This window comes from Mus musculus, chromosome X (assembly GCF_000001635.26).
Source record: "Mus musculus strain C57BL/6J chromosome X, GRCm38.p6 C57BL/6J".
Classification (NCBI taxonomy): Eukaryota; Metazoa; Chordata; class Mammalia; order Rodentia; family Muridae; genus Mus; species Mus musculus.
This window is the reverse complement of record NC_000086.7, coordinates 38,102,172-38,130,007: the sequence shown is the minus strand read 5'-3', so window position 1 is coordinate 38,130,007 and position 27,836 is coordinate 38,102,172. Positions and strand designations below refer to the sequence as shown.

At 44.3% G+C, this 27,836-nt stretch overlaps 2 protein-coding genes and 1 long non-coding RNA gene across 3 annotated transcripts in view; 2 read left to right on the top strand and 1 right to left on the bottom strand.

Annotated features, from left to right (window-relative positions):
- Gm39506 overlaps positions 1–8,432 on the top strand; it is a 36,847-nt gene extending 28,415 nt beyond the window's left edge. Inside the window, exons 3-4 of the long non-coding RNA XR_882294.2 lie at positions 7,236–7,426; positions 7,935–8,432. This is a non-coding gene — a long non-coding RNA (predicted gene, 39506). The remainder of the gene's footprint in view (positions 1–7,235; positions 7,427–7,934) is intronic.
- Rhox13 (reproductive homeobox 13) lies at positions 42–9,168 on the bottom strand. The gene is made up of 3 exons (NM_001185002.1): positions 8,186–9,168; positions 6,889–6,934; positions 42–266 (listed from the first exon to the last, which is right to left on the bottom strand). The coding sequence occupies exons 1-3, from the start codon at positions 8,716–8,718 to the stop codon at positions 147–149; spliced, it is 699 nt and encodes a 232-aa protein (NP_001171931.1). The 5' UTR covers positions 8,719–9,168; the 3' UTR covers positions 42–146.
- Positions 9,169–19,100: 9,932 nt separating this feature from the next.
- Positions 19,101–25,946, top strand: Rhox12 (reproductive homeobox 12). Its single transcript, NM_001025083.2, has 4 exons — positions 19,101–19,350; positions 21,857–22,283; positions 22,835–22,880; positions 25,735–25,946. Exons 2-4 carry the CDS (start codon positions 21,865–21,867, stop codon positions 25,828–25,830), a joined length of 561 nt encoding a protein of 186 aa, NP_001020254.1. The 5' UTR covers positions 19,101–19,350; positions 21,857–21,864; the 3' UTR covers positions 25,831–25,946.
- Positions 25,947–27,836: the final 1,890 nt, after the last annotated feature.

Sequence of the window (27,836 nt, the reverse complement as noted above, 5' to 3'; positions counted from 1 at the left end):
GCCCTACAATCCCCCAGAAAGCACATAAAATTAAAGAACTTGGAAATTCATGCTTTTATTGTTAACATGCATGCTGAATAGTTAAGCTTGGCATTGGGCACAGAGGTTGCCAATTTGCCCTTTGTCTACTGACCAAATATGGCACATTAAGAAGGCTCTTCAAAATCGGTTATGAAAATGAAGTCTTCAGCACCAGGCGGAATATTTCTCAGCATTTCACGTCTCTCAATCTTCCTCTGCTTCGCTCTCCGATTGGTAAACCACACCTAAAATGAGAGGTGACAGGATTGGGGTTAGCACTGCCTACCACCCCCAGAGCCAAGAGATCAAAGAATCACTCGAAGGCTCATAACACTGAATTTTTTTCTTTTTTTCTTTTAAAGATTTATTTATTTATTTTATATATGTGAGTACACTGTAGCTTTATAGATGTTTGTGAGCCTTCATGTGGTTTACGGGAATTGAATTTTTAGGACTGCTCTCTACTTGCTCTGGTCAAGCCTGCTCGCTCCAGTCAGCCCCACTCACTCCTGTCAGCTTCGCTTGCTCAGTCCCTGCTCACTTCTGCCCAAAGATTTATTTATTATTGTACATAAGTACATTGTAGCTGTCTTTGGATGCACCAAAAGAAGGCATCAGATCTCATTAGGGGGGGTTGTGAGCCACCATGTGGTTGCTGAGATTTGAACTCAGGACCTTCAGAAGAGCAGTCAATGCTCTTGCCCGCTGAGCCATCTTGCCAGCCCAACATTGAATTTTCTATTTGGTTCACAAAAGCAAGGATCAGCTGTGTGCCAACCTTTTCAATAGGCCAGGGTTTTATCTAAACACTTTAATAATATCTATTTTATTGTATGGGAAGCTTAGCTATGCCTCCAGAATCCTGCTGAGCCAGAGGGCACACTAGGCATACAAAGTGCAATCTTCTTCAAAAGGCAAAGAAAGAGTACAGATTTACAAAGAGTAAAAAAACAATGGTGTCAGGGAAAGGGGGTCATAAATTGGCTATTTCAATTGTGACAAAAACTGCATGGTACTGGTACAGTGACAGACAGGTAGATCAATGGAATAGAATTGAAGACCCAGAAATGAACCCACACACCTATGGTCAGTTGAGCTTTGACAAGGGAGCTAAAACCATCCAGTGGAAAAAAGACAGCATTTTCAACAAATGGTGCTGGCTCAACCGGCAGCTATCATGTAGAAGAATGTGAATTGATCCATTCTTATCTCCTTGAACAAAGCTCAAGTCTAAGTGGATCAAAGACCTCCACATAAAACCAGAGACACTGAAACTTATAGAGGAGAAAGTGGGAAAGAGCTTCAAAGATATGGGCACAGGGGAAAAAATTCCTGTGGCAGTGGATTATGCTGTAAGATCAAGAATTGACAAATGGGACCTCATAAAATTACAAAGCTTCTGTAAGGCAAAGGACACTGCCAATAAGACAAAAAGGCTACCAACAGATTGGGAAAAGATCTTTACCTATCCTAAATCAGATAGAGGACTAATGTCCAATATATAGAAAGAACTCAAGAAATTGGATTCCACAAAACCAAATAACTCTATTAAAAATGGGGTACAGATTAGGAAAGGATCTTTACCTATCCTAAATCTGATAGGGGACTAATATCCAATATATACAAAGAGCTCAAGAAGCTGGACTCCAGAAATTCAAATAACCCCATTAAAAATGGGGCACAGAGCTAAACAAAGAATTCTCACCTGAGGAATACTGAATGGCTGAGAAGCACCTGAAAAAAATGTTCAACATCCTTAATCATCAGGGAAATGCAAATCAAAACAACCCTGAGATTCTACCTCACACCAGTCAGAATGGCCAAGATCAAAGACTCAGGTGACAGCAGATGCTGGTGAGGATGTGGAGAAAGAGGAACACTCCTTTATTGTTGGTGGGATTGAAAACTGGTACAACCACTCTGGAAGTCAGTCTGGAGGTTCCTCAGATAATTGGACATAGTACTACCGGAGGATCCTGCAATACCTCTCCTGGGCATGTACCCAGAAGAAGTTCCAACTGGTAATAAGAATACCTGCTCCACTGTGTTGATAGCACCCTTATTTATAATAGCCAGAAGCTGGAAAGAACCCAGATGTCCCTCAAAAGAAGAATGGATACAGAAAATGTGGTATATTTACACAATGGAGTACTACTCAACTATTAAAAACAATGGATTAATGAAATTCTTGGACAAATGGAGGTACCTGGAGGATATCATCCTTAGTGAGGTAACCGAATCACAAAAGAAATCATTAAATATGCACTCACTGATAAGTGGATATTAGCCCAGAAACATAGAACACCCAAGATACAATTTGCAAAACACAAGAAAACCAAGAGAACGAAGACCAATGGGTGGATAATTCATTCCTCCTTAGAATAGGGGAAAAAATACCCTTGAAAGGAGTTGCAGAGACAAAGTTTGGAGCTAAGACGAAAGGATGGACTATCCAGAGACTACCCCACACAGAGATCCATCCCATAATCAGCCACCAAACCCAGACACTATTGCACAATCCAGAAAGATTTTGCTGAAGAGACCCTGCTATAGCTGTCTCCTATAAGGCTATGCCAGTGCCTGGCAAATACAAAAGTAGATGCTCACAGTCATCTGTAAGATGGAACACAGGGCCCCCAATGGAGAAGCTAGAGAAAGCACCCAAGAAGCTGAAGGGGTCTGCAACCCTATAGGTGGAAAAACAATATGAACTAACCAGTACCCCCAGAGCTCATATCTCTAGCTGCATATGTAGCAGAAGATGGCCTAGTCGGCCATCACTGGGAAGAGAGGCCCCTTGGTATTGCAAACTTTATATGCCCCAGTACAGGGCCAAGAAGCAGGAGTGGGTGTGTAGGGGAGCAGGGCAGAGGGAGGATATAGGGAACTTTCAGGATAGCATTTGAAATGTAAAAAAGAGAATATCTAATAAATAAATAAATAAAATAAGTGCTTCATTTCTACATTTTGGAAATTTAACAAGAGTTTACAAAAGCTTGTTAATCTTATAAAAAACAAGTGTGTTAATATGACCCCAAATAAAACCTAGATAGAAGTATATTTTAAAAATGGGGTACAGAGCTAAACAAAGAATTCTTAACTGAGGAATACCGAATGGCCGAGAAGCACCTGAAATATTGTTCAACATCCTTAATCATCAGGGAAATGCAAATCAAAACAACCCTGAGATTCCACCTCACACCAGTCAGAATGGCTAAGATCAAAAATTCAGGTGACAGCAGATGCTGGCAAGGATGTGGAGAAAGAGGAACACTCCTCCATTGTTGGTGGGATTGTAAGCTGGTACAACCACTCTGGAAATCAGTTTGGTGGTTCCTCAGAAAATTGGACATAGTACTACCGGAGGATCCAGCAATACCTCTCCTGGGCATATATCCAGAAGATGTCCCAACTGGTAAGAAGGACACATGCTCCACTATGTTCATAGCAGCCTTATTTATAATAGCCAGAAGCTGGAAAGAACCCAGATGTCCCTCAACAGAGGAATGGATACAGAACATGTGGTACATCTACACAATGGAGTACTACTCAGCTATTAAAAACAATGAATTTATGAAATTCTAAGGCAAATGGATGGATCTGGAGGATATCATCCTTAGTGAGGTAACCCAATCACAAAAGAACACACATGCTATGCACTCACTGATAAGTGGATATTAGCCCAGAAACTTAGAATACCCAAGATACAATTTGCAAAACACAAGAAAACCAAGAAGAAGGAAGACCAAAGTGTGGAGACTTCGGTCCTTCTTAGAAGAGGGATCAAAACACTCATGGGAGGAAATACAGAGACAAAGTTTGGAACAGAAACTGAAGGAAAGGCCATCCAGAGAGACTGCCCCACCGAGGGATCTATCCCATAATCAGCCACCAAATGCAAACACTATTGCATATTCCAGCAAGATTTTGCTGACAGGACCCTTATATAGCTGTTTCCTGTGAGGCTATGCTAGTGCCTGGCAAGTATAGAAATGGATGCTCACAGTCTTCTATAGGATGGAACACAGGACCCCCAATGGAAGAACTAGAGAAAGAACCCAAAGGGGCTGAAGGGGTTTGTAGCCTCATAGGAGGTACAACATTATGAACTAACCAGTATCCCCAGAGCTCGTGTCTCTAGCTGCATATGTAGCAGAGGATGGCCTAGTCGGCCATCAATGGGAGGAGAGGTCCTTGGTCTTGTGAAGATTATATACCCCAATACAGGGGAATGCCAGGGCCAGGAAGCAGGATTTGGTGGGTTGGGGAGCAGGGCGGGGGAAGTATATAAGGGACTTTCAGGGTAGCATTTGAAACGTAAATGAAGAAAATATCTAATAAAAAATAGAGTTTTCCCTTCAAAAAATATAAATAAATAAATAAATAAATAAATAAATAAACAGGCTCTTTCTAAATATTGGCTAAATAGGGAGACACAGTCACAGTCACCTGTTAGAGTCTGATTCTCAGTGAATGGCGTTCCACCTATCTGCTACATTAGGGAGTTCTCAAACTGCGTACTTGTGACGGCGTACACTTTGTCTTCCTGTCTGGAACCCTCTATCACGGGGCTGTACAGTCTAAAGAAGATCAGCGGACCGAAGCCCTGCCGAGGGGAACTTGAACCTACCACCAGGATGCCTCCATGAACTCAAACAAAGCCCCAGCGGCTGACTCACTGGAGCTCACGTTAGCCCAGACTTCCCCATGTTTGATTCTTCAAGCCCATCGATTATGTTTGCCAGAAGAAAAGGCAAATCGGGCAGGAAGGCTCAGGAAGTTCACACTGCAGCGTGTGCAAGCGAGAGCACAGGGGTGTTTTCTCTTCTCTCGTGTCCTGTGGCCCTGCTCTCTCTGGAGCTGCAGTATATCAGGGTCTCTACAGCTGCAGCGCACTGGCCTGTGAGCACGGAGAGGGGAAAATCCCGTACTCCTTCAGCTTTTCTTTTCCTCTCACTCTGTCTCTCCATCCTGGGGAAAGCCTCTCTTCTTCCTCCCTGAGTCTCCCACCTGAGCCTGGTCCTACTGTAGGTCCTACTTGTGGTGTTAGGATGCCAGCACTCAGGGGCCTGCTATGTGGGAATGCTGTTCTGCACAACCCCGAGCAAGATCCGAAACTAAGACACACCATGTTTTCTATGCCTTATTTCGTTTTGCCATGAAGCATTTAGCTTCTTTGGGTTCAAGGCCGAGGTGTTAATCTTTGCTTTCTCAAGGACAGAAAATTACTGTGAATAGGACAGGTAGGACTGCCCTCAAGTGAAGTTCACCCTCCAGAAAGAAAACCCACATCCAAAGTAATTCAAAGTAATTCAAAGTAATTGAAATTTGCAACCTGTATTTTTGACTTTATGTAATTTTCCACAAAGTTTGCGTCCTTAGTAAGTTAGCTGAAACTTGTTTAATATTAGTCTTTTTAAGTTTTAGACAGTTCTTCCAGGCCTCTCAACACCAATATAACTAGTCTGGCAAGTTGGATACAACTCAGAATGGCAGAAAATCAAAGTTAAGGGATACCACTCTCTATTATCCGCTTACTCAGATATGACAAAAGGGTTAGCCATCAAGGCTCTCCAGTCTCCTTCCAGCTCGGACACTCGCTTAGATGCAGATGTCTGTTTTGTTGTTGTTGTTTGTTTGTTTGTTTGTTTTCCCTATGAAATTTAGCACTTTTAGTCCTGATGTACTGGACACAAAACAGATAAATGGGGACAACTTAAGAATGAAGGGCAAGGGGTCTAAGTCTCTGACTGAGTCACAAGAATTACATATGTTGCACAATGAACAACATATGCTAAGAAGGCTGCCTACTTAGAGATGATACTCCTTGTATGCAGGGATATTGCAAGGTGTGTATTACACCTCAATAAACTCAGCACTCAGGAGGTAGATGCAAAAGAACTGTTAGTTCAAGGTCATCCTTAGAAACACACTGAATTTAAGGCCAACCTGAGTTACCTGAGACCCCTAAATATACACAAATACCTATAACCTTGAAAGAAAGAGACAATGTTAAAATAGCAACGAATTATGCTCAAGTCTGCCCAGTCTCTGCCCCAAATTTCACTGCCACTGGCATCCCTTGAATTAATTTAAATATTTCCAAAGTCATATCACATCCAAAATGACTCTATATAAATAGTTTCCCTTAAAGCAAGGAAAAAAAAGGATATAAACTTCAATTATCAGATATTTATATACATGTTCATACCTGGACATGTATTATATGCATATATAAATGTACACAGAGTAAAAAAGAGGTTTTTTTTCCTTTTATCTGGTTGTTGATCAGATTTTCTGCAGTAATGGGAAAGAACTACAAGCTAGAACACCTACATTCTGTTTTCCAACCTGGAAATGCAAAACTCAAAACTTGTTTGGGGTTTAGATAAATGGATTAAGGGGTAAGGTACTTTTAGTGCAAGCTCATGGACTGAGTCCAAATCCCACAGAACCCACAGGAAGCTGGAAGTGGTAGCGTCCCTATGATAAGTGGGAGGTGGAAACAAAGATCCCTGGAAATGTCCAGAGCAGCCAATCAGGCTTGTGCAGTGATTAACAACAAAAAGAGCTGCATTTAAATAAGGTAGAAAATGATGATGGCTATCTGAGGTTGTTCACAGACTTCCACAGTATACCATGCGTGACAGTGTGTTTATGCACTCGCATGCATGAATACACATATGTACAGGTATGCTTATGTGCACATACATACACTAAAAAAATAAATGGAACACTTCATTTGCCACCATAAATAAAGAAAAGAAAACTCATTGATTTAAACGCATCTAGGACAAGGCTGTCCAAAGCCCAGGGAAGGCTATAGACCGACTTCCCAACTGCATTTTTCTTTTTTGATTTACTGACCTTCACTTTGACCTCAGGCACATTCAAAGTTCTTGCAAGCTCTCCCCTGTGGAAAGAAAACCACAAATATATAGCATCCAGTGTTTTCTATGCGATACAACCTCATATATGATTTCTGTGTTCTTTTGAAATATCCACCATCTTCCTTTACAACTCCTCAAACATTCAGTTTTCAGTTTCAGAACCAGCCTTACTTTGAAAGGGTCTCACCTCATGACAAAAGTTTGTAACCACTAGCTGGGATAAATTATTTTTTAACAGACTATTAAAACAATAAAAGCGAATGCAGAACTCTATGCTGAGCAAATGATACTAATTTCAAAACCAAAAATGTTCTGTCACTGCAGTTGTACAGCAGCGCTCCATACTTCCGACGCCAATGCCAGTAGAACTGACTGACTACCTAAACATGAGCCAAGCAAGGACAACAACAAGAACAACAACAGCAGCAGCAACAGCAGCAGCAGCAGCAGCAGCAGCAGCAGCAACAACAACAACAACAACAGACATGCTGATGTGAACAAGGCCTGCTCCTGAGGTCTCAACCCTAGGAGAACCCTATATATATATATATATATATAAAACATTAATACTGACTGAGCACTTTGTATATATGTATTTAGAAACACACACACACACACACACACACACACACACACACACACACACAGAGAGAGAGAGAGAGAGAGAGAGAGAGAGAGACTTAAAACGAAACATCAGGTACCAATATCATGGAATAGTGTCCAACTTCTAAAAGGAAGGGAATTCTGCAAAATACCACACCAGTCTTATGCTAAAGGTGGCATAATTTCAATTACTTCAGGGGGGTGGGGGGCTTAAATTCAAAGAAAGAAAACATAGCAAGGTACAAAACACTAGGGGGAGGGGAAAGGGAAACGGAAAAGCTGAAAAGCTTTCCCTGAAAAGCTGACAAGACTACCGGTGAGGGAATCACCCAAGAAAAAGCAAATAGTTACCGCTGGTGAACTCTGAGCAATTAAAGTAATTCGGCATGCTATACTCTTTTTCTCTCCATATTTTTACAGAAATTTAGATATAACTGGAAACGAGTGGTGGCGACCAGAAGGTGCATTCGATTCACACCAGCACTGCACATTAGCCAAGACTGCTCCTGATACCCACCCAAGGCAACACCGTCCCATACGCACTACTGGGGGAGTACCCATCTGTGGCTTGGACGGCCATAGGGAAAACAGGGCCTGGAAGAACCGAAGGGCCCCTCAACATGAGCCAAAGCCCACGAAGGCTGGAAGAGCTCCCGGTGCAAGCCACATACCTTGTAAGCAAATCCGGGTACTGGGTCTCTTCAAACAGGCTTTCCATTTCCTCGACCTGCCACTGTGCGAAGTGGAATGGCGGTCCACGGCGACGACGGCGAACATGGCGGCGAGGGGGGCGGTAGCGGTACGGCCCCGGAATCTGAATAGCAGCGGCAGCAGGAACAGTTGGAGGAGCGGCAGCAGCAGCCACCGCAGCCACCGAGGGAGCTGCCGCCTCCTCAGGATCTGAAGTATCCTCGTCGCTGGTGCTCGAGTCGTCATCACTCTCGTCGGAGGAGTCGGAGGAGTCGCTCTCACTCTCCGAGTCGCTCTCACTCTCCGAGTCGCTCTCACTCTCCTTGACAGTGGCACAGCCTATGGCTCCTCCACTGTCGTGGCTGCTCGCCACTGCTGCCTGCGCCACCTCCACAGCCCCTGGGGCCTCCTCGGTTGAGGTGGCGGCCATGGCCCCTGCCTGGGCTTCAGCATTTGTTTCCTCCTTGCACTCCACAATGTAGTAATTGTGGTCAAAAGGGACCCCGTGGGCCATGACTAGAACCGGGCCGAAGCCACCAACAGCTTCGGGGCCCTAGGAAAAAAAGACCTCGAAGCCCAGCGTCTGTTACCGGTCCAGTCCAGACGGAAGCCAGCCGAAAGTGAGGACCTGGATGAGCGATGACGACAACCGGGAACTTGTGCGCATGCTCCACACGTTCTCCATGTGTATCACGGTCGACGTCACCACACTCCCCTCAAGATGGGTGCTAGTGGCTCTTTTTTCAGTGATGGACTGCCAGTGGCTTTCTGCCCACTTGTTGCAATAGATAGTGTTTGTTTAGTCGTACAAGTGACGGGGTACGGCCCAAAACATGTGGGACCTGCGGACAGATTGTGAGGGGGGAGGGGCATGTGGCTGCTTTAACTTGCACCCTTGCATGCACATACACGCATACATGGGCTGCCTATCCTTCATGGATTATAGGGATTACCACGACCAGTAGACTGTGCAGAAATGCAAAATAATTTGGAAATATAGTATGGGAAAAAGATAAGAACACATACTGACCACAGAATTCTTGTGTGAACATCTAGAAATTTCTTTTGGCCTCACCCTCCACTGGCTGCTCAGAGCATGGGCTGAAAACTAAGCGGACACGATCAGCTTAGTGTTTGTTTAGTCATACAAGTAACAGGGGTATGGCCCAAAACATGTGGGACCTGCGGATGGATTGTGAGGGGGGAGGGGCGTGTGGCTGCTTTAACTTGCACCCTTGCATGCACATACGCGCATACATGGGCTGCCTATCCTTCATGGATTATAGGGATTACCATGACCAGTAGAATGTGCAGAAATGCAAAATAATTTGGAAATATAGTATGGGAGAAAGGTAAGAACACATACTGACCACAGGATTCTTGTGTGAACATCTAGAAATTTCTTTTGGCCTCACCCTCTACTGGCTGCTCAGAGCATGGGCTGAAAACTAAGCAGACACGATCTGCTTAGTGGCTGTTAGTTCAAGAGTCCCTATTAGTACACTGAGTGCTAGCTAGCCATTGTTCTTTAAGTACAACCAAGATCTTGAGACTGGGTCTGATCTAGTTAATGACACTGTCAAAAAACAAACAGCTGGGAAGTGGTGCTGTATGGCTTTAATCACAGCACTTGGGAGGCAGAGGCAGGCAGGTCTCTGTGAGTTAGAGGCCAGCCTGGTCTACAGATCTAGTTTCAGGACAGCCATGGCCACACACTGAAATTCTGCCTTGGAAAACTAAAACCCAACCAACCAAACAAACAAAAAACAAGCAACAACAACAAAAGACACACACCACTACCCACTCCAAAAATTTAAATGATCTGCATAATAAAATACAGTAAATACATAAAATAAAATACCCCAGATTTTCATAATTAATCTCTATTACATTCCATACAAAATATTTGGTTCAATTCTTATCACAGAGACTGAGAATGTTGATACGGTCCCCTACGCCTGTTGGAGTGAAGGTAAACATTTAACTATTCAAACTTTTAAAAAATATTTGGGGCATAGTTCATAGTATATACATGGTATAGATGTAAAATGAGTGGATAAATCTGTTCATAGTTGAATAGGGAATCATTTGATTTTTTTTAAAGAGCTTTCTTCTGAGTAAGTACAAGGATATAAATCTTTAAATAGCTTACACAAAAGTTTTGGTAAAATAAATAAAACAATTAATAGAAAAATAAAAATAAATAAGTAAACATTAGGGGCCTGCATAGATATAGATGGTTCACTGATTAAGAGCATTTACTACTCTGGCAGAGGATCAGTGTCTGCCTTCCAGAGCCCACATCAGCCAGCTCACAACCACCTGTAACTGTACTTTCAGGGCATCCAGCATTTATTTTGGACTCTGAGGATACCCCCATACATGTAATATTTACCTGTGATCACACGATACACATAAAGAAAAATAAGAATAAATCTAAAACAAATCACATTTGGCTGAATCTTTAATCCCAACCTTCCAAAACTTCCCAAAGCAGGAAAAACCCTAGGAAATCTGTTAGGAAGAGGGTTACTGACTTTCTCCCACTCCTGACAGTGGCTAACACACATACCTATTATTTTTCTGAAAAAAAGTGTCATGTGCCCTTATAATGCCTTTTGTGTATTTATAAAACTTGATTACTTGGCTGCCCATGTGTTTTATAGTGTAGAAAGAGACCCCTGGTCTTGCGAAGATCATATGCCCCAGTACAGGGGAATGACAGGGCCAGGAAGCAGGAGTGGGTGGGTTGGGGAGCGGGGTGGGGTGGGGTGGAAGGTTTAGGGAGCTTTCGGAATAGCATTTGAAATGTAAATGAAGAAAATATCTAACAAAAAATAAGATGCATATCCCTAAAATCTTGAGAGAGAGAGAGAGAGAGAGAGAGAGAGAGAGAGAGAGAGAGAGGAGGCTCTGAGTCTGCAACCTCCCAACACAGAAATCTGGTGTCTTCCCAGTGATGCTGAGCCATGGAAAGGGTTCTGAAAAAAATTTTGGGGGGGGGTTCAGTGAACGTTATTGATGGTATTCAAGAGAATAGGGAGGGCTCCCTAGGCCCCTCCTTTATTATGGGGGCCTGGGATGGAAACTGTGAGGGAGATGCTCAGTGTTGGGGGCCGAGTTAGGATAGGGACTCCTCAGCAACTGAGGCCTCTCTCTTGCTCTCAGTGTCCTTGCTGGGGTGGGTGGTCCAGGGTTTCTTACTCCTTGGACATGGGCCTCAGAGGACAGTTTTTCCCTTTTGTTGACTACCATGCACTTTCCAGGAGACCTCTGGGTTCTAACTGCAGAGGAGCAAGAGAGCAGTAGGCAAAGAAAGAAACAGCATAAGCCCAGTAGCACATTGTGGAGTGAGGCCCTGGATTCTATCCTCAGCACTTCGAAGCATCTGAGGATAAGCAGCTATGGAGGAAGGGGGCTGCTGGTGAAGGGGAAATGCTTGGGGTTGGGGTATGGTGCCTCAGAACAGCTGATACGTAGCATTAGTGTGGTCATTACCAAGTTCACTGGGACATCATGGGCTTTCCTTAAAGGTGACAGAGTGTCCCAGTACATGAGCCATTGCTGGAAGTGGATGGATGTCAGATGGCTGCCCAAACTGCATGTAGCCCCATTAAAAAACCTTCAGAAACTCCCTGGTGGGCAGGCAGTCTGAGAAGATAACATTTATCTACACAGTGCCCCATACCAGAGGAGGAGCAAGCTATCCAGACATGAAACCTCTCCTGCGGCCCTCCCCCCGCCCCCCAGGAACCTGCAGGCCACTGGGGCTTTAAATCATAAAGCCAGGTCTTCCAATGGGACTGTGAAGACCACAATTTCTCAGCTTTTACTTCACCCTATATGGGTGGGGGAATACTCTACAGACAGCATTCCCTCCAAAAAATTTTTAAAGGAAAAAAAATAGAAGGAAAATGGGATGAGCAGGGTGTTGTGAAGTGAGAAGGGGAGGCTAAATCCCCATGCCTCAGCTCTGTATATCTTGAGACCCTGAATGAAATGCCTCATTCATTCCCAGCTTCCTTAACTGTGAAATAGGGGGTAACACCAATGGCACAGGACAGGGAGATCGTCAGAGTTCATTGAGTTAACTGCAGGGTTTGACATCCTTTACTTTTGCTTCAGAAAGCCGGTGCATTTTCCAAAATATTTCAAAAATATTATTCATTTGAAATTGTGAGTCCTTGATGATCCTTATATTTAGCATTGGGGAGAAACCATTCCTAATAGAAGATTTCATTTGAATATTATAGAGTAAGTACCAAGCAAGAGGTACAGAGAGGGTCATATAAGATTAAAATGAATTCTGCATATGTTGTTTAATCCATAATTCAAATTGTGGAGTGTGTATGTGTGTGTTTTCCATTAAGAAAGAAGCTTACAAGATCTATGTACATGACTGAAACCATTGTAGGTCACATGCAGAAGTTTCTTCGGCAGGGCAACCATTCTAAAACCCAGTGCAGATTGTGTCTTAAAAATCTGAAGGTTATGTATTTTGGTTTCGATTTTTCCATGATTATGAAATAATTACATAATTATTGGTGTTTATGAATAATTATAGAAACTAGATTACGGTTCATAGATTTCCTGTGATTCTCTTTGCTTTGAAATGTCTGACATTTTACATCATTAGAGTACAATGTTGGGGCTAGGGAGATGGCTTGGCAGTTAAGAGCACTGGCTACTCTTCAGAGGACCCAGATTCAATTGCTATCATGTACATGGTGGCTCATACCTTTCCGTAATTCCAGTTCCAGGAAATCTGAATCCTCTTCTGGCTTCTTTGTGATGCACAGACTCACATGCAAGAAAACACCCATATATGTAAAACAAACAAACAAACAGACAGACAAATTAAATAAATCATTCATTCATTCATTCTTCCTAAAGGAAGTACAATGATCAGTGTGCAAACACTACCATGGCCAGACAGGTAACAGGTAATTAAGAGAATCAAGCAGAGCAGTGACTGTGGCAAACCAGGAAAGAATATGCCTCTATGGGCAGCCTAGTGTCCCTGGAAATGAGCACTGGAGTATCATGGGTAGATGGTTTCATTTTTAAAGCTTGGCCCAAATGTTTGTATGAAACTTTGAGGTGTTTGAATTTTGACAACTGTGCCATTGTGTGTTGGAAGTATGTGTTCTGCTTTTTCATTTTGATTTTACGGGGGTTACAGTTAAGAGGTTACCCTGAGTCTCAGTAAAGACTTTGAACTTTAAACTTTTAAACAGTATGGAGATGCTGATAGACTATGGGGACTTTTGAAGTTGGAAAAAATGCATTTTGCATTAAGATATATATATGACTACAAGCCTATAGGAAAAAGGGAGTGGAATTTGGTGGTTTGAGTGAGAATGGAATGGCCCCCATAGGTTCATAGATTTGAATACATGGTCACCAGAAAGTGGCACTATTTGAAAGAATTGGGAGAAAGTGTGTCACTTCCTTGGCCCATGCCAAGCCCAGAGTCACTCTCTTTCTACTTCCTATAGATCTGACATAGAACTCTCAGTTACTTCAGAGCACTCTGTCTGCCTGCGTGCTGCCATGCTCCCCATCACGATGACAATGGACTAAAACTCAAACTGTAAGTCATCCCCAATGAAATGTTTTCCTTTATGAGATTTGCTGTGATTATGGGGTTGCAGCAATAGAACACTGACTAAGACAACAACCTACTCAAACACATTTGTAGAGAAGTGTGCTGACCATGTAAACGAGGTGTATAGAACTCCTCAGACAGCAGCTCTCAACATGCTAGCTTTGCCTGAGAACCAATTTTAAGCCATCTTCATTTTCAGGAACAGAAGAAAATAGCTGACCACATCTCAAAAGTCATGGAACTGTCCTGATCATCTATACTGTAATTCCTGCACCCACGTGTGCTATGCTCTCTGTCTATCCCTGCCTCAAGTTTCTCTAATGGAGTTTCTTCCTTCCTAATGCATGCTTGCTGGCAACCTTGTAAGCACCACCAGCCAAGGTCCCATAGTGAACGTGGCAGTACCACCATCAGGTCTCACTCTTCTTTCTAGGAGATTTCAAAATTATTTTATTTTTAGATATATAATTACACCATTTCTGCCTTTCCTTCTTCCCCCTCTAACTTCTCTCATGCCTCTGCACTACCCCTCAAATCCATGGTCTCTTTTTCTTTTTTATTGTTACATATATAAATAAATCCACAAATGTAACTGTCTCTCAGAAAGCTTTTAGATTACTTCATGGTATGATATGCTAAGAGGGAAAAATCTAGGAGGATTAAAAAATGTTTATATTCTAATTTTTAAAAAAAATTCTGTTTATCCAGTGTTTTCAGGGAAAGTGGGCCGTGGCACCAGACAGGCATAAAGAACTGGTAAGTTTGAGTGAGCTCAGATCCTGGGACTCTCAGAGGTTTGAGAATGGCAGGAGTGGAGTTGCTCTCTATCTATTTCTGTACCTGCCCTGGAACATGTAATCACAGCACCCCACCTAGAGGGCCACTGGCAGTCAGTCACATAATGTAGCACCTGGAGTCCTTCCCCATGCAGATAGAGCATCACTAACATCTCAAACTCAGCCAATAGGAAACACCCACCCCTAAATCCCACCCCACTCCTCGAGGTTCACATAGTCCATCCACATGGAATAAAGCACAGAAGTCATTTCACTGAGGATCGCCTGAGAGTGCCTGTCTTTACTAAACTGTAACACTTGGGGAAAGAGTTCTCTCTCCCTGAAGCCTTCACCCACCTGGTTGTCCAGGCTCCTCCTGCCTGCAGAGGCTCACAGCACTGCCCCTGCCCCTGCCCCTGCCCCTGCCCTTGCCACTCCAGCTGCAGCTGTAGCGGAGAGACCCAGGACTCTGGCTACCTGCTCTGTACAGGCTGCTCAAACCTCTTGGGTTTTGTTCCACAAGATGTAACACACCCAGCATTCTCAGCTGGACTGGAGGCCAGTGGAACCTTTGTCCCTAGCTCTGTTTGACCCTCCTCTGCCTGGCATACAGTGGCCTTTGATGCCCAAGAGGAAGTGGATGGGCAGCAGACCACACATATTGATTGCACAAAATGATGTTTTCACATCTGGCTGTGGCAGTTTGATCATGGTCGCCTCTCAGATTATCCTCTCTTTTACCCCTCCTCCTCCATCACCTGCTCTTCCTAACTGGCACGTCTTCCATTTTCTCTCTTTATATTTATTACCTATATTACATATTCAGCTAAAACCGTGTGTCATCTTTCTGAGTCTTGCTTATTTTGCTTAATGTGTTCTCTGTGGCTCATTCACGTGTGATTTTAATGTCATGTTTAAAGTGCAAAGAGAAAGATAATAAGAATGTGTAGTAAACACACCACATTTTCCTTGTCCATTTTGTTGATAGACATTTGTTATCTTGGCTACTGTGAGTTGTGCCATAGTAAACACCATAGCATATGCACCTCTATAGTATGATGTCTTTGATTCTTTCTGATACATAACAGACCCTGTACCTGGATCATACACTAATTATGATTCTAAATTAGTTTATCGTACTAGAAACCGAGGTTTCAGGTTGTTAGGGACCCTTTTATCAAGCCCAGTAATGTCTGGAGAGGCCTGGACTACATGTCAAAGAGTCCCCAGCCCAGAAAATATTCAGGGTTGTGGTGGGGCACCTCTCTGGCTGACACATGTATTCAGGGGACTGGAACAGGTCTTCTGCTGTGTGGCTTCAGCCAAAGATCCCTAAAGCAGTCCAACTTCTGTTCACAACTGTGGCTGTGCTCTTAAGTATCTCCTCACCCATTTAGTAGATCATCCCCAAGTTAAATCTCCCTTACAGTGATGAGGGAAGCCATTTTTCCTCCCTGCCTGCCTTGTGCCCTTTCCCATGCTTTCTTTCCTTCACTTCATCCAGGCCACAGCCCTTCTTCACCCTGCTCTTTACAGTCTCAGCTTCCCATCTCCCTTCATGAAGTGCGCTGTGCTCCTCCCACTCTCCCTTACACCCCTGCCTGAAGTAGGCAAGGCTAGCACCTTGGACTTACTGGCATTCCCCCCCCCCCCCGCCACCATCTCCACTGCATGGTGTGCTTTTACCCCCTTCCCTCAGGCTGTTCTGAGCTCACGGAGGGGAGGAGCCCTACACCCAGTCTCTCCTGTGAGCTCTGAACTGTGTGTTTGCCTGGTCCAGGTTTAGCAAAGCTCTCGCTCAGTCAGTTGAGCTGTCCTGTGTAGCTGAGCACTCTCAGTGTCTGCTTTGGGCTGTTCTTATTCATGCATACACCCAACAGAAGTCTGAGACCCTGGCCTGACTTACGCAAAGTCTTCTTATCTTTATCCAGCCAGGATTCTCCCTGACCACAAGGAATGCTTGTGAGTGTGTTACTACTCCTCCCCCAGCTCTCAAGTTATCAGTCCCACATGCACATACTGCCACTGATTTTTTTAAAGATGGATTTAGTTTAGTTTACATGTATGACTGTTTTGCCTGCATATATGTATATGTACCGTGTACTTTCATGGAGTTTGTGGAGGTCAGAAGGCAGAATTAGGTACCCTGGAAATGGAGCTAGGGACAGTTGTAGGCCATCGTGTAGGGTAATGATAACTTAGCCCAGATCCTCTGAAAGAGCACCAAGGTGCTCTTAGTCACTGAGCTATCTCTCCAGTCCCAGCCAGGCTTCATTTTAGAGACAGTGACCTCAGTTACGGTCCTCGATGTATGACCTCAGTGAAGAAGCAGCTAAATCTATCTTTCTCCTCTGCAGTCAGGGCCACAGACCTGGTAGCTCAGTATTTAGGTCAAAGGGGAGACTTGGCTACAAGCTATTTCTTGACTTTGGACCAGACCTGAACCTGAGCTCAGCTCCTTTCCATTTTCCTGTCTTGAAACTCCTTTTCCTTTTATGGTTCTAATGCTGTGACTTTGGCACCCCTGAGCTCCTGGACCTATCACCTTAGACCTCAGGTATTCATACTTCCATATTGGACCTTCACTCCTGACCTATGTGCTTGGTATCTACTTATGAATCATATTCCAGAAGCATTGCTTCAGGCATCTTTATGAAGGCTGGCTAAGGTGGACATGACTGTGAGGCTGGGTTAGAACCTCAAACTTCTTTCAAAAGAAAGACTACACCTAGGCTCAAAGACCTTTATTTTTAAGCTTTGCCTTAGATGGGCACTATTCCCAGACTCCTTGTGCTTGAAAGGATTTCCCTGGTGACCAAGAGACCTCTCTGTTCTATGTGACCCTATGGGAGATCTCATCTGAGTGGAACCTTATTCTTGAATCCCTACTGACTCTGACCTAGTATTGGGGACAGAATTTTGATGACAGTAACTAAAACACTCATTGAAGTATTTGGGATACAGAAGTCACCTTATCAGATATAGGAAGTTCTGTTTTCCACTTCTGTCCTCCTCCCTCCTCTAGTCATCATCAATACTTTTTCCTTCTGATCATGAATCCCTTAATAAGTGCCTTGTAAATCAGGACCCTTGGGAAGAGCAGTCAGTGCTCTTAACCACTGAGCCATCTCTCCAGTCCCTGCACCAACTCTCTTAAAGGATTTCTATTTAAATTGGCCTAGAAATAAGTGAGCACTTACATAAAGTGAATATTCACATATCACACAGAAACAAGGAAAGAAAAATATATTTTTCTCAAGTGTACCTTTTCACTGAATCTCAAAATGAGGAATTGGAATGGTGGGTAGCTGGGGTACCAGTAAACGTTTGAACTGGAGACCATTGGCAGTATCTGGAAGGCTACCAGCTCCTTCCGAAACAAAGACTGTACTTCTGGTTCCTAAAACTTGTTTTGGGAGGGGTGGGGGGAAAACTTGTTTTGAATGTGCCATGAGTACAAGCAGGCAGCAGCAGATATGTATTTGTTTAGGGATGCAGAACTTTCTAGTGGACTTCAGTATCATCAGGACCAGGAACGCGTCCGACTTCCTTGATATTAGCTTGAAGTAAACCAGGTACATGCAGCTTGGATGCTAGCCCCTTTGGTCCTCAATGTGTGGGTCACAGCCCCTTTGGAAGTCACATGTCAAATATCCTGCAGATCAGATAATTACATAATGATTTGTAATAGTAGCCAAATTACAGTTATGAAGTAGCAATGAAGACAATTTTATGGTTAGGGGTCACCACAGCATGAGGAACTATATTAAAGCGTCACAGCTTTAGGAAGGTTGAAAACCACTGGGTTAGTATCTTATAGAAGGCTGCTCTCTGTGAGCCAAGTCAGATGAACTCAGTGGCGTTGCAGTCATCCTATACCACAATTCTGTCAGCAAGTTCCTCCAACTTGGCCAGTGTTTACTGTGTCCAACAAAGTACCCTGTGCATGGGCTCTTGAATATCAAGTGGTACATGTGTTCTGAACTGTGCTGTAACCTGGTTCTTTCTGTGGCATTTTTTTTCTACAAACTCAGCTGTTCTGGGGTCTGGGCTGCTGCTGTAAGCCTGGGTGAGTACGCCCTGACCCCAGCACCATGCCGCTGCTTCTCAGCCGTCTTGAATTTTACATATGGCCTGATCCATTGCCCAGGAATAACAAGTTGTGTTATATCCCAAATGTGTCAGGAACATGTGTTTAACAACAATGACAGGGTGTCTTTTGTGGCCTACTATGCTATATTACTAGGTATCCGAAAGTTATAATGCTATATTAACTTCCAAGTATTATGTGCCTTCTTGGGGAGGTGTAATAAGGAGCATGATATGTTGAAGTGTGAGTTTCTATTACTGATTGCTTTTCTTTTTAAAACGGATGTTTCATAGCAGTTTCATCCTGGATTGAAACCTTGTATCCTGGGGAAAAAAAAAAGCCCCTTGACCAGATTCACTAGGCCCCGCCCTCCCCAAGACTATATAAATAGGAAAGACTGCTGCAGGTCACTCTCAGACCAGTGGAGCAGCCTGGAAGAGACCAGCAGAACTGCTTGGACGGAGCAAAGAGCAGTTGAGCTGCCTGGAAGAGGTTCAGACTAACTGAGCCACCTGGAAAGAGTCTGTAACCTGTTGAGCTGCCTGCAGGCCGTAGAGCGTGCTTTGGGTTTCCAGATTTTATGAGCCACCACTCATGCTGAGATAGGCTTTGGTGACAAAGCTGTCTTTGAGTCATCTCTGCTCCTGTAAGCAACCCCTCGCCCATATTCCTGTAAGTAACTCTGGCAAAACCTATTTGTTCACCAAGGTAATTGTTACTTTGGGCTGCGGTGGGCTCCCTTTCTGTGAGAAGTAAATGTGTGTTATTTCCCTAGAAAAGGTCTGCTTCACAGTAGCAGCTGAGTGCAAAATGTTCTTAGGAGGCAAAAAGAAATAGGTAAAGCAGTAATACAGGAGGCTAATATAAGTGAGAACCAGACACAGTCATTGAGGGTCCTAAGATACATACAGGCTTTGGCCTCAGGCACCCACTTGCTACCTCACAGCTGCCTGCTCTTTCTATTCTTTTTATGCTCGCTCAGTCTTACTTCTTTTCTTCCTCTCTTCCTTCTCGTAGGTTAGAATCCAAGGATGTCCTGGCAGTAAGGGACTGCTTAGAAGGCATTTAATGGGATATACTTGGGCCAAGAGTCCGGGGTGGAAGGGAATGTGGCTATGACTTATGTGTCCCTGTAATGTACACAGGGCTCAAGGTCCAGTAAGTTGAATATTCAAAGGTACTCTAAATGTTTTTTGAAGATTTTGAGCAGGCATACTTTCATGAGACTCTGCCTGGACCACAACCTTTGTACATAAAAAAACAACCTGGTGGAGGTCTTCTGTAATGTTTCAGTGGGTGAAGGTACACTTGCTGCTAAGCCTAACGACCCAAGCTTGAGCCCTGGGGCACACATGATAGACAGAACTGATTCTCTTAAGTTGTGTTCTGACATCCAAACATGGCTGTGGCATGTACACACTATGGTACAGGTCCATACACACTTATCAAATAAATTCAGTAATTAAAAGGAATCGTAATCTACTCAGCTACTAACTCTATGGTTATCGGACAAGGCTTTTGTATTTATGGACAATGGTTTTCACATTTGTAAGACAGATATTCGCACTACGACTTTCATAGGAATTTTACTACTGCCCTAATATCACAAAGCTCTAGGATTCTACAATTGAAAGGAAAGAAAAAATTTGCACTTGGAGGTGGGGACTGGAGAGATGGCTAAATGGTTAAGAGCCTGTGTTGTTCCTTTGGAGTACCAAAGTTCAGTTCCCAGCATGCACCTGTATATAAATTGAGCTTCAGGGGATCCGGTGCTCCCTATAGTCACCCATAAGCATGTGCACACACACACACACACACACACACACACACACACACACACATACACACACACACACACACACACACACACACAAACAATGGCTCTTTTAATGGTGGCATCAAGGTTTTTTTTTTTTACAGTGTTTGTCCACCAAAATGCGACACAAGCCTGGCTCCAGCATGCCACTTCTGCTGTTAGAGGACAGTGGTTGGCTGTGTTTTTAATGTTCATACAGAAAGTGTGGACACTATGCCCCTCCTTAAAATTGGGAACAAAACACCCATGGAAGGAGTTACAGAGACACAGTTTGGAGCTGAGACGAAAGGATGGACCATGTAGAGACTGCCATATCCAGGGATCCACCCCATAATCAGCTTCTAAACGCTGACACCATTGCATACACTAGCAAGATTTTATCGAAAGGACCCAGATGTAGCTGTCTCTTGTGAGACTATGCCGGGGCCTAGCAAACACAGAAGTGGATGCTCACAGTCAGCTATTGGATGGATCACAGGGCTCCCAATGGAGGAGCTAGAGAAAGTAGCCAAGGAGCTAAAGGGATCTGCAACCCTATAGGTGGAACAACATAATGAACTAACCAGTATCCCGGAGCTCTTGACTCTAGCTGCATATGTATCAGAAGATGGCCTAGTCTGCCTTCACTGGAAAGAGAGGCCCATTGGTCACGCAAACTTTATATGCCCCAGTACAGGGGAACGCCAGGGCCAAAAAAAAAAAAAATGGGAATGAGTGGGTAGGGAAGTGGGGGGGAGGGTATGGGGGACTTTTGGGATAGCATTGGAAATGTAATTGAGGAAAATATGTAATAAAAATAAATAAATAAAAAGAAACTTAGAAAAAGGCAAATTGAGCTCACCATGTCCACATAATTTCCAGTTCTTACAATGTGCACCCAGTGAGCTATAGAGACTAGAAGCTTTCCAGCAGTTTAGTCGGAGGCCATGTATTCAGCGTGAGTTCTTGTCCACATCCCCACTTGTATACCCACAACAGCTTGCTCTCTTCTCCAGCCCCTTCCTCTGAAGGTTTTAATTAATTAATCAATCAGTTAATTAGCTTACATCCCAAATGCTGTCCCCCATCCCAGTCCTCTCCTCACAGAGTCCCTCCCCCACATACATCCCCTCCCCCTTTCCTCTGAGAGGGTGGGGTCCCCTTGTTATTCCCCCCCAACCTGGCTCATCGAGTCTCTGCAGGGTTAGGCATAGTTGAGCACGTTCTGTCCATGCTCCCTAGAGCTACTTCCGCTGAGCACATGTCTCTTCTAGGGGTCGTGGGATGGAAAGAGGACAGATATGAAACTTGCTAAAAGCCCATAGGCTGCAATTCCATTTCAATTCACAAAACATTTGTGGAGGTAATGCCACTCCCTTGCAGATTCCACCATGGCTCTCGAACCCCATCATGTGGACCCCAATTTCTACAAACTGGGGGAGAATGAGATCGAAGTGACCCTTGATGCTGATCAAGAGGCTGATGGAGCAGCAGAGGGAGGCAGCTTTGGAGACGGTTCTCTAAATGGCTCAGACAAATTAAAGTGCCAGGGCATCCCAGACGACAAGGATGATGTGATCTACGTTGGAGAATTGAAGAACATTGGCAATGACATCAAAGACGAGTGCCATGGGAGCCATCAAGGGTCTGGAGATCCACAGCCGGAGGAGAAGCAGAAGAACTCGGCGGCTGCCAGAGTTCCACAGGTCCGGCGCACAAGGCCACGGATCCAGTTGGGTTTCACGCCCAGGCAACTGAATGAACTGGAAGACTTTTTTGAAAAAACTAAGTACCCTGATGCACTCACAAGGTATGTGGCTTGTTTTAGGAGCAATCCTAACTTCTACCCTTGGAGGTGCCTTCTCCCTGCCGTGGCCCCTCATATGCCTTGAGCCCCAAGGACCTTTGTGTTGCTGAGTATGGGAAGGAATTTTTGGGGGAGATCAAAGGCAATCTATTCATTCAGTGTTGATGTCTAGAAATTGGTTGGTGCCTCTCAATTCCTTTCTTCAGTTTGCTTTTTGTTAATGTTTTTCCTTCTCCCCTTCCTTCTCTCCCCATTCCTCTTCATGCTTCTCTCTGTCCCCTGTCCTTTGTAATGGGAATTAAACTCAAGACCTGGTAGTTGCTAGGCAACCCAACTACTATGCCATATCTCCCTTGTTTTAATTAATTAATGTATTTCTTTATTGTGGTAAAATAGAGATAAATGAAAAGCCACTTTTACACTGAAGAGCTCATATAAGAATCTTTCTATATTTATACATTGGTATGTGACCTATCTCCAGAAGTCTCTTCATCTTGCCAAGCAAAGAGGCTGTCTCCCTCTAACAGCTTCACTTTCCCATTTTCTTTCCACAGGAAGAACCTTGCAAAGCACTTGTACCTAGCAGAATCCAAAGTTCAGGTCAGTAAATCTGAAACGGCTTTGGGTTAAAGCACTCGGCTACAGGACACAGACCATTTTCTTATAGGCATTATTAAAAGCGAGCGGAGGTGTGGTGGGCAGTGTCCTTGCCTGTTGTATAACGGCTATCAAGCATTGAGTGTCAGAGTTTTCCAGAAAAGAAAATGGAATAAGCACCCAACAGCTTATAATCCTTTCCTACTGCTAAAAGCAGCATGATCATTTAATTGGAAAAAAAATACAAAGAAATCAGACTACATATAATCTGTATGTATACATCAGATGAATAGACAGGATTGAATATTATAATTCTATGTATGTAGGAGGACATGTGTGTATAGCCATGACATAAGCAGGCTACAGTAGATACTGCAGAACAGCATTCCCACATAGCAGGCCCCTGAGTGCTGGCATCCTAACACCACAAGTAGGACCTACAGTAGGACCAGGCTCAGGTGGGAGACTCAGGGAGGAAGAAGAGAGGCTTTCCCCAGGATGGAGAGACAGAGTGAGAGGAAAAGAAAAGCTGAAGGAGTACGGGATTTTCCCCTCTCCGTGCTCACAGGCCAGTGCGCTGCAGCTGTAGAGACCCTGATATACTGCAGCTCCAGAGAGAGCAGGGCCACAGGACACGAGAGAAGAGAAAACACCCCTGTGCTCTCGCTTGCACACGCTGCAGTGTGAACTTCCTGAGCCTTCCTGCCCGATTTGCCTTTTCTTCTGGCAAACATAATCGATGGGCTTGAAGAATCAAACATGGGGAAGTCTGGGCTAACGTGAGCTCCAGTGAGTCAGCCGCTGGGGCTTTGTTTGAGTTCATGGAGGCATCCTGGTGGTAGGTTCAAGTTCCCCTCGGCAGGGCTTCGGTCCGCTGATCTTCTTTAGACTGTACAGCCCCGTGATAGAGGGTTCCAGACAGGAAGACAAAGTGTACGCCGTCACAAGTATGCAGTTTGAGAACTCCCTAATGTAGCAGATAGGTGGAACGCCATTCACTAGGAGTCTGAGACGATGGTGACATCTAACAGGTGACTGCGTCTGTATGCCCATAGTTAGCCAATGTATTAAGGACGAAGCAGTTTTGTTAACTGCTGTCCACACTGTGGCAGATCACCTTCCTGAATGGAGGTTCAACTTTAGGGCTTTGAATGTCCTGGTAAAATAATGGCCCAGGACGCCCTATCATGCTGGGCAGGAAGTAGGGCATCAATATTTTTAAGTTGCAGTTCTTGCTGAGAGCATTGCCTTTGTCCTGAGCCCAGAAAACTTAGGAGGGCACAGAAAAGAGAGAGGGCAGAAGTGGCTTCCCCCTCCCTTAAACTCCCTGGAAGCAGGGGAGTGTCAAGACATGTGAGTGGTTATTTGAATTGGTATCATTTTCCTAACCTTCTAGGTGACAATGTCATAGCTCTGGACTGACCTCCCTTGGATGACCATCCTTGAATTCTGGAGTGTAAGGACTAGGGGTGCCTTAGGCACCCTCGAAGACAGGTTTCTCCCAAAACCATGCATATATAATATAATAAAATATTATATGTACATGTGAGGTGGCACCATTGAGAGTTAAGATCTGTTTATTTAAGACACCACAAGTCCTTCAGTCAGGCTGTAAACAATTAGGGTGTGATTGTTGAAGTGTGTCCACTTCATTCTTATTTTTGACCTTTTCATACAGAAAATAGATTTTGTTTCCTTAGAGTCATCCATCACTTCTGGCTCTTATAATATTTTTGCCTCCTCTTCTGCATGGCTCCTTGAGCCCTGAGGTAAGGGCTTTGATGTTGACATCCCACTTAGGACTCAGAATGCCAATGCTGTTTCTGGGGATGCTCACTCAGACACAGTTTCCAGCTGATTGGACGTGTTTATTCCGGCCCTCCCGGACCACAGTCAGGTGTTCTGGCACCAAGGTATAGCCCACGTGGTCCAGAACACAGAGTTTTTAAAGCAGAAACTATGCCCTGGCATCTCACTCAGTAGCTGCAAGGGGGCTTTGCGGAAGTAAACACTTGGAAGCAAGCTATTTAACCTAAGCTAAGAATAGCTACTTACCTGGGGATGGAGGCTCTGTACAAACTGGCAGTTTAACTGAAGCTTTGATAAGTTAGGGAAGACATTCCTGATCTTTGGTTCCTAGAATAGAGTTGGATAACTTTCCATGGACTTCCCCATCAAGGACATCCAATTTTAGTTAAATCTAAATGGCCTCAGCAAGACTATGAAACGGGGGAACGTTTTTGTTGTATTGCCTTGACACAAAGCCTCTCACTCTCAAGCACAAGACCTGCACGGGTTCAAACCAGACAAAATCCCAGCACTGACAAGGGGAACTGGTCACGAAGTTTTGCGATGGATACCTGCTGGGAGAGGAAATCAGTTTTTTCTAATGGACTGACACTGGGTGCATGAAGCACGCTTGGAGGCAGGCCCCATGCCCAGGAATATTCTGGCTGACTCTACTTTTTGTGGTTTTTGTTTATTTGTTTGTTTCACTTGCTTTGTTTTGGTATGTTTTTGCCGTATTTTTTATTTGCTTTGATTTTCATTTTGCTTTGTTATTGTCTTATTTGAGAGAGAGAGAGAGAGAGAGAGAGAGAGGAAGAGACAGAGAGAGACAGAGAGAAAGGTTGGGTGGGTAGGATGGTGTGGAGGATGTGGGAAGTGTTTAGAGAGGAACAATCATAATTATATTGTATAAAATAATTTTAAAGAAAGCAAAACTATGAAAAAAAAGTAAAGCCTTCAATGTAAAGGCTCAGTGGCATATACAGTTACACAGTGTGGGTTTTCCCCCCAGCTGCTATACTGATTATTGAATTATACTAAAGCCATCTCTGTCATCATGTCATTGCAGAGATGGTTTAAGAAAAGAAGAGCCCATTATAGGAAAGAACAGCAGTCTCAAGTGCTGCAGTGTGCATCTGCTGATGGCCAGGATGCCATGCAGTGACGCTTTTGGAGGAGTTCTGAGGCATCATCTTCTCCAGCCGTCAGATGAAAGCATGTTAAGCACTAATACTAACCATGGATCCTTATCCCTTAAGCAATAAAAAGATGTGCATTCAATGTTTCATGTCCTTTCCAGGGGTCAGTAAGTTGTTGATGTAGATTGTTGAGAAAATATCATTTAAACAAAAGGACAGAGAGAGAGATGACAACCCAGAGTCATCTTTATTACTGCACAAATCACAAAAGTTTCTCAGGAGCTACGGAAGTCCTCACTCAGACACACATTCTTCCCTGTTGCCACATTGTGCTATCCTCACCTTGACCCTTGACCCTGTGAGAGCAAATATATTAAATCAGGAGCAGGGCAAGTCCCCAGTGAGAAGATGGTTCACAAAGAGGGCTGAGTTCCAACTGTACTTGGGACTTTACTCCTATCCCCAACTCTGCAACAAATATACAAAGAGGCCACTCTGAGCAGGAGTGGAGGAGTGTGAAAAATCACCTATGCTTCTTCAGGTCTGTTCACTGTCCTTCCTGTCAATGTCATGGTCACGGTACTAAGAGTCATCTGCCACGGGACCTACTGCTTCAAAGGAAACACAAGAGCCCATCCCATGCAGATTAGAAAGATGCTACTTCTTGTCTCCCATTCCTATGCACAAGATGCACAAGAGGCCAGGCCAGAGAGGCAAAGGATTCTCAGTAGATATACACCAGGCCAGGCTAGGGGTAGACACAGACTGCAGGTTTTAAGGCATGTGGGAAGCATTGGGCTGTGTTAGCCCAAGGGTTATTGGAGGAGAGGCAGTGTGGAAAGCATTACAGAGAGGCCTATGCCTGAGTCCCAGCAGGGCAGACACATGAAAGGGGCTATAGCATGGTGGTATATGACATGGGGGTAGCGTTTGTGGTACTGTGAGATTCTGGCCAAGGCATGAGCTGGTTTTGATGCTGTGATCACTTGTGCACTATGGCAGTCTCTAAGAGAGAGGGGTGCAGCAGCATGTGCTGAAGGCCTCTGTGGAAACAGTACAGGTAATTGGAAATCTGAAATACGCGACGGAGAAGAGAGGTAAATAGTTATTTACTGGACATGTGTCTACCAGTCTGGTATGACAGAGGAGGGGAGGATAGAGTGTATTTGGCAAAGTGTATTTAAGAAAGTTTCTGAATGGTAGAGGCATTGGGAAGGATGGAAGAAGTGGATCCACACAACAAGTGTCTAGAGGCCAGAGAACATCCTTCTACCTAAAGCAGGACTGGGGTCACGTGTGCTGGAGTTGGAAGCACCAGCATGGCTGCTGGATTTAGGAACATGAGAAGGACCTAGAAGGAAGGAGCACAGTAGACAGATGCCTACACAGGCAGAGAAGGGGTGTGAGGTGGAGGTAGTGACAAAAACTCCCTGGGGTCTACCTACCATTGGATGCAGCCAGGTTCCCTGGATAGTCCTGCGACTTGGAGAGTGGCCGGTCACACAATACGGGACTGGCAGATCAGGGCCCATCAAGTGCAGAGGAAGATTCTCCTCATAAATACCAAAGACCAATAAGGAAGGCGGGCACGGCCGGTACCCAGGCCCCAGTTCCGTGGGTCCAGCGTGAGCACCCACAGCTCCAAAAGCAGGAGAGGCAGAAAGTGTGTAGACAATATACACATGGGAAGATGACTTCATTGTGGTGTGTGTTCCTCATCCAGCGACTATTATTCCCACAACAAACCATGCTCTTCCTTTTCCTCTGGCTGCTAAAAATCTTTAGATTCCGTTCCCAAAAGCTCTTCACCAAGCTGTGATCGTAAAACCCTGACTGCTGAGCCCCACTGCCACAAGGGTCAAGACAGGAGGCCTGGAGGGGGCCAAGTGTGGCTTCAGTGCAATGCTAGCCAGAACCTTCTCTCTCACCCAACCTAGTGGGCTGCTGTTCTGTAACGGTTTGCTCTGAGATTGAAACATTTCACCTTGCAGGCTTCCAGGCAGGGAGGTAAACAATACAAAATAACCTCAAG

Excerpts from the sequence above, each read along its gene's own strand:
- Rhox12 (NM_001025083.2), top strand. The coding sequence starts at position 21,865 with ATGGCTCTCGAACCCCATCATGTGGACCCCAATTTCTACAAACTGGGG. Across the intron at positions 22,284-22,834 it reads TACCCTGATGCACTCACAAG|GAAGAACCTTGCAAAGCACT; the intron begins GTATGTGGCTTG and ends TTCTTTCCACAG. Across the intron at positions 22,881-25,734 it reads TAGCAGAATCCAAAGTTCAG|AGATGGTTTAAGAAAAGAAG; the intron begins GTCAGTAAATCT and ends ATGTCATTGCAG.
- Rhox13 (NM_001185002.1), bottom strand. The coding sequence starts at position 8,718 with ATGGCCCACGGGGTCCCTTTTGACCACAATTACTACATTGTGGAGTGC. Across the intron at positions 6,935-8,185 it reads TACCCGGATTTGCTTACAAG|GGGAGAGCTTGCAAGAACTT; the intron begins GTATGTGGCTTG and ends TTCTTTCCACAG. Across the intron at positions 267-6,888 it reads TGCCTGAGGTCAAAGTGAAG|GTGTGGTTTACCAATCGGAG; the intron begins GTCAGTAAATCA and ends CTCTCATTTTAG.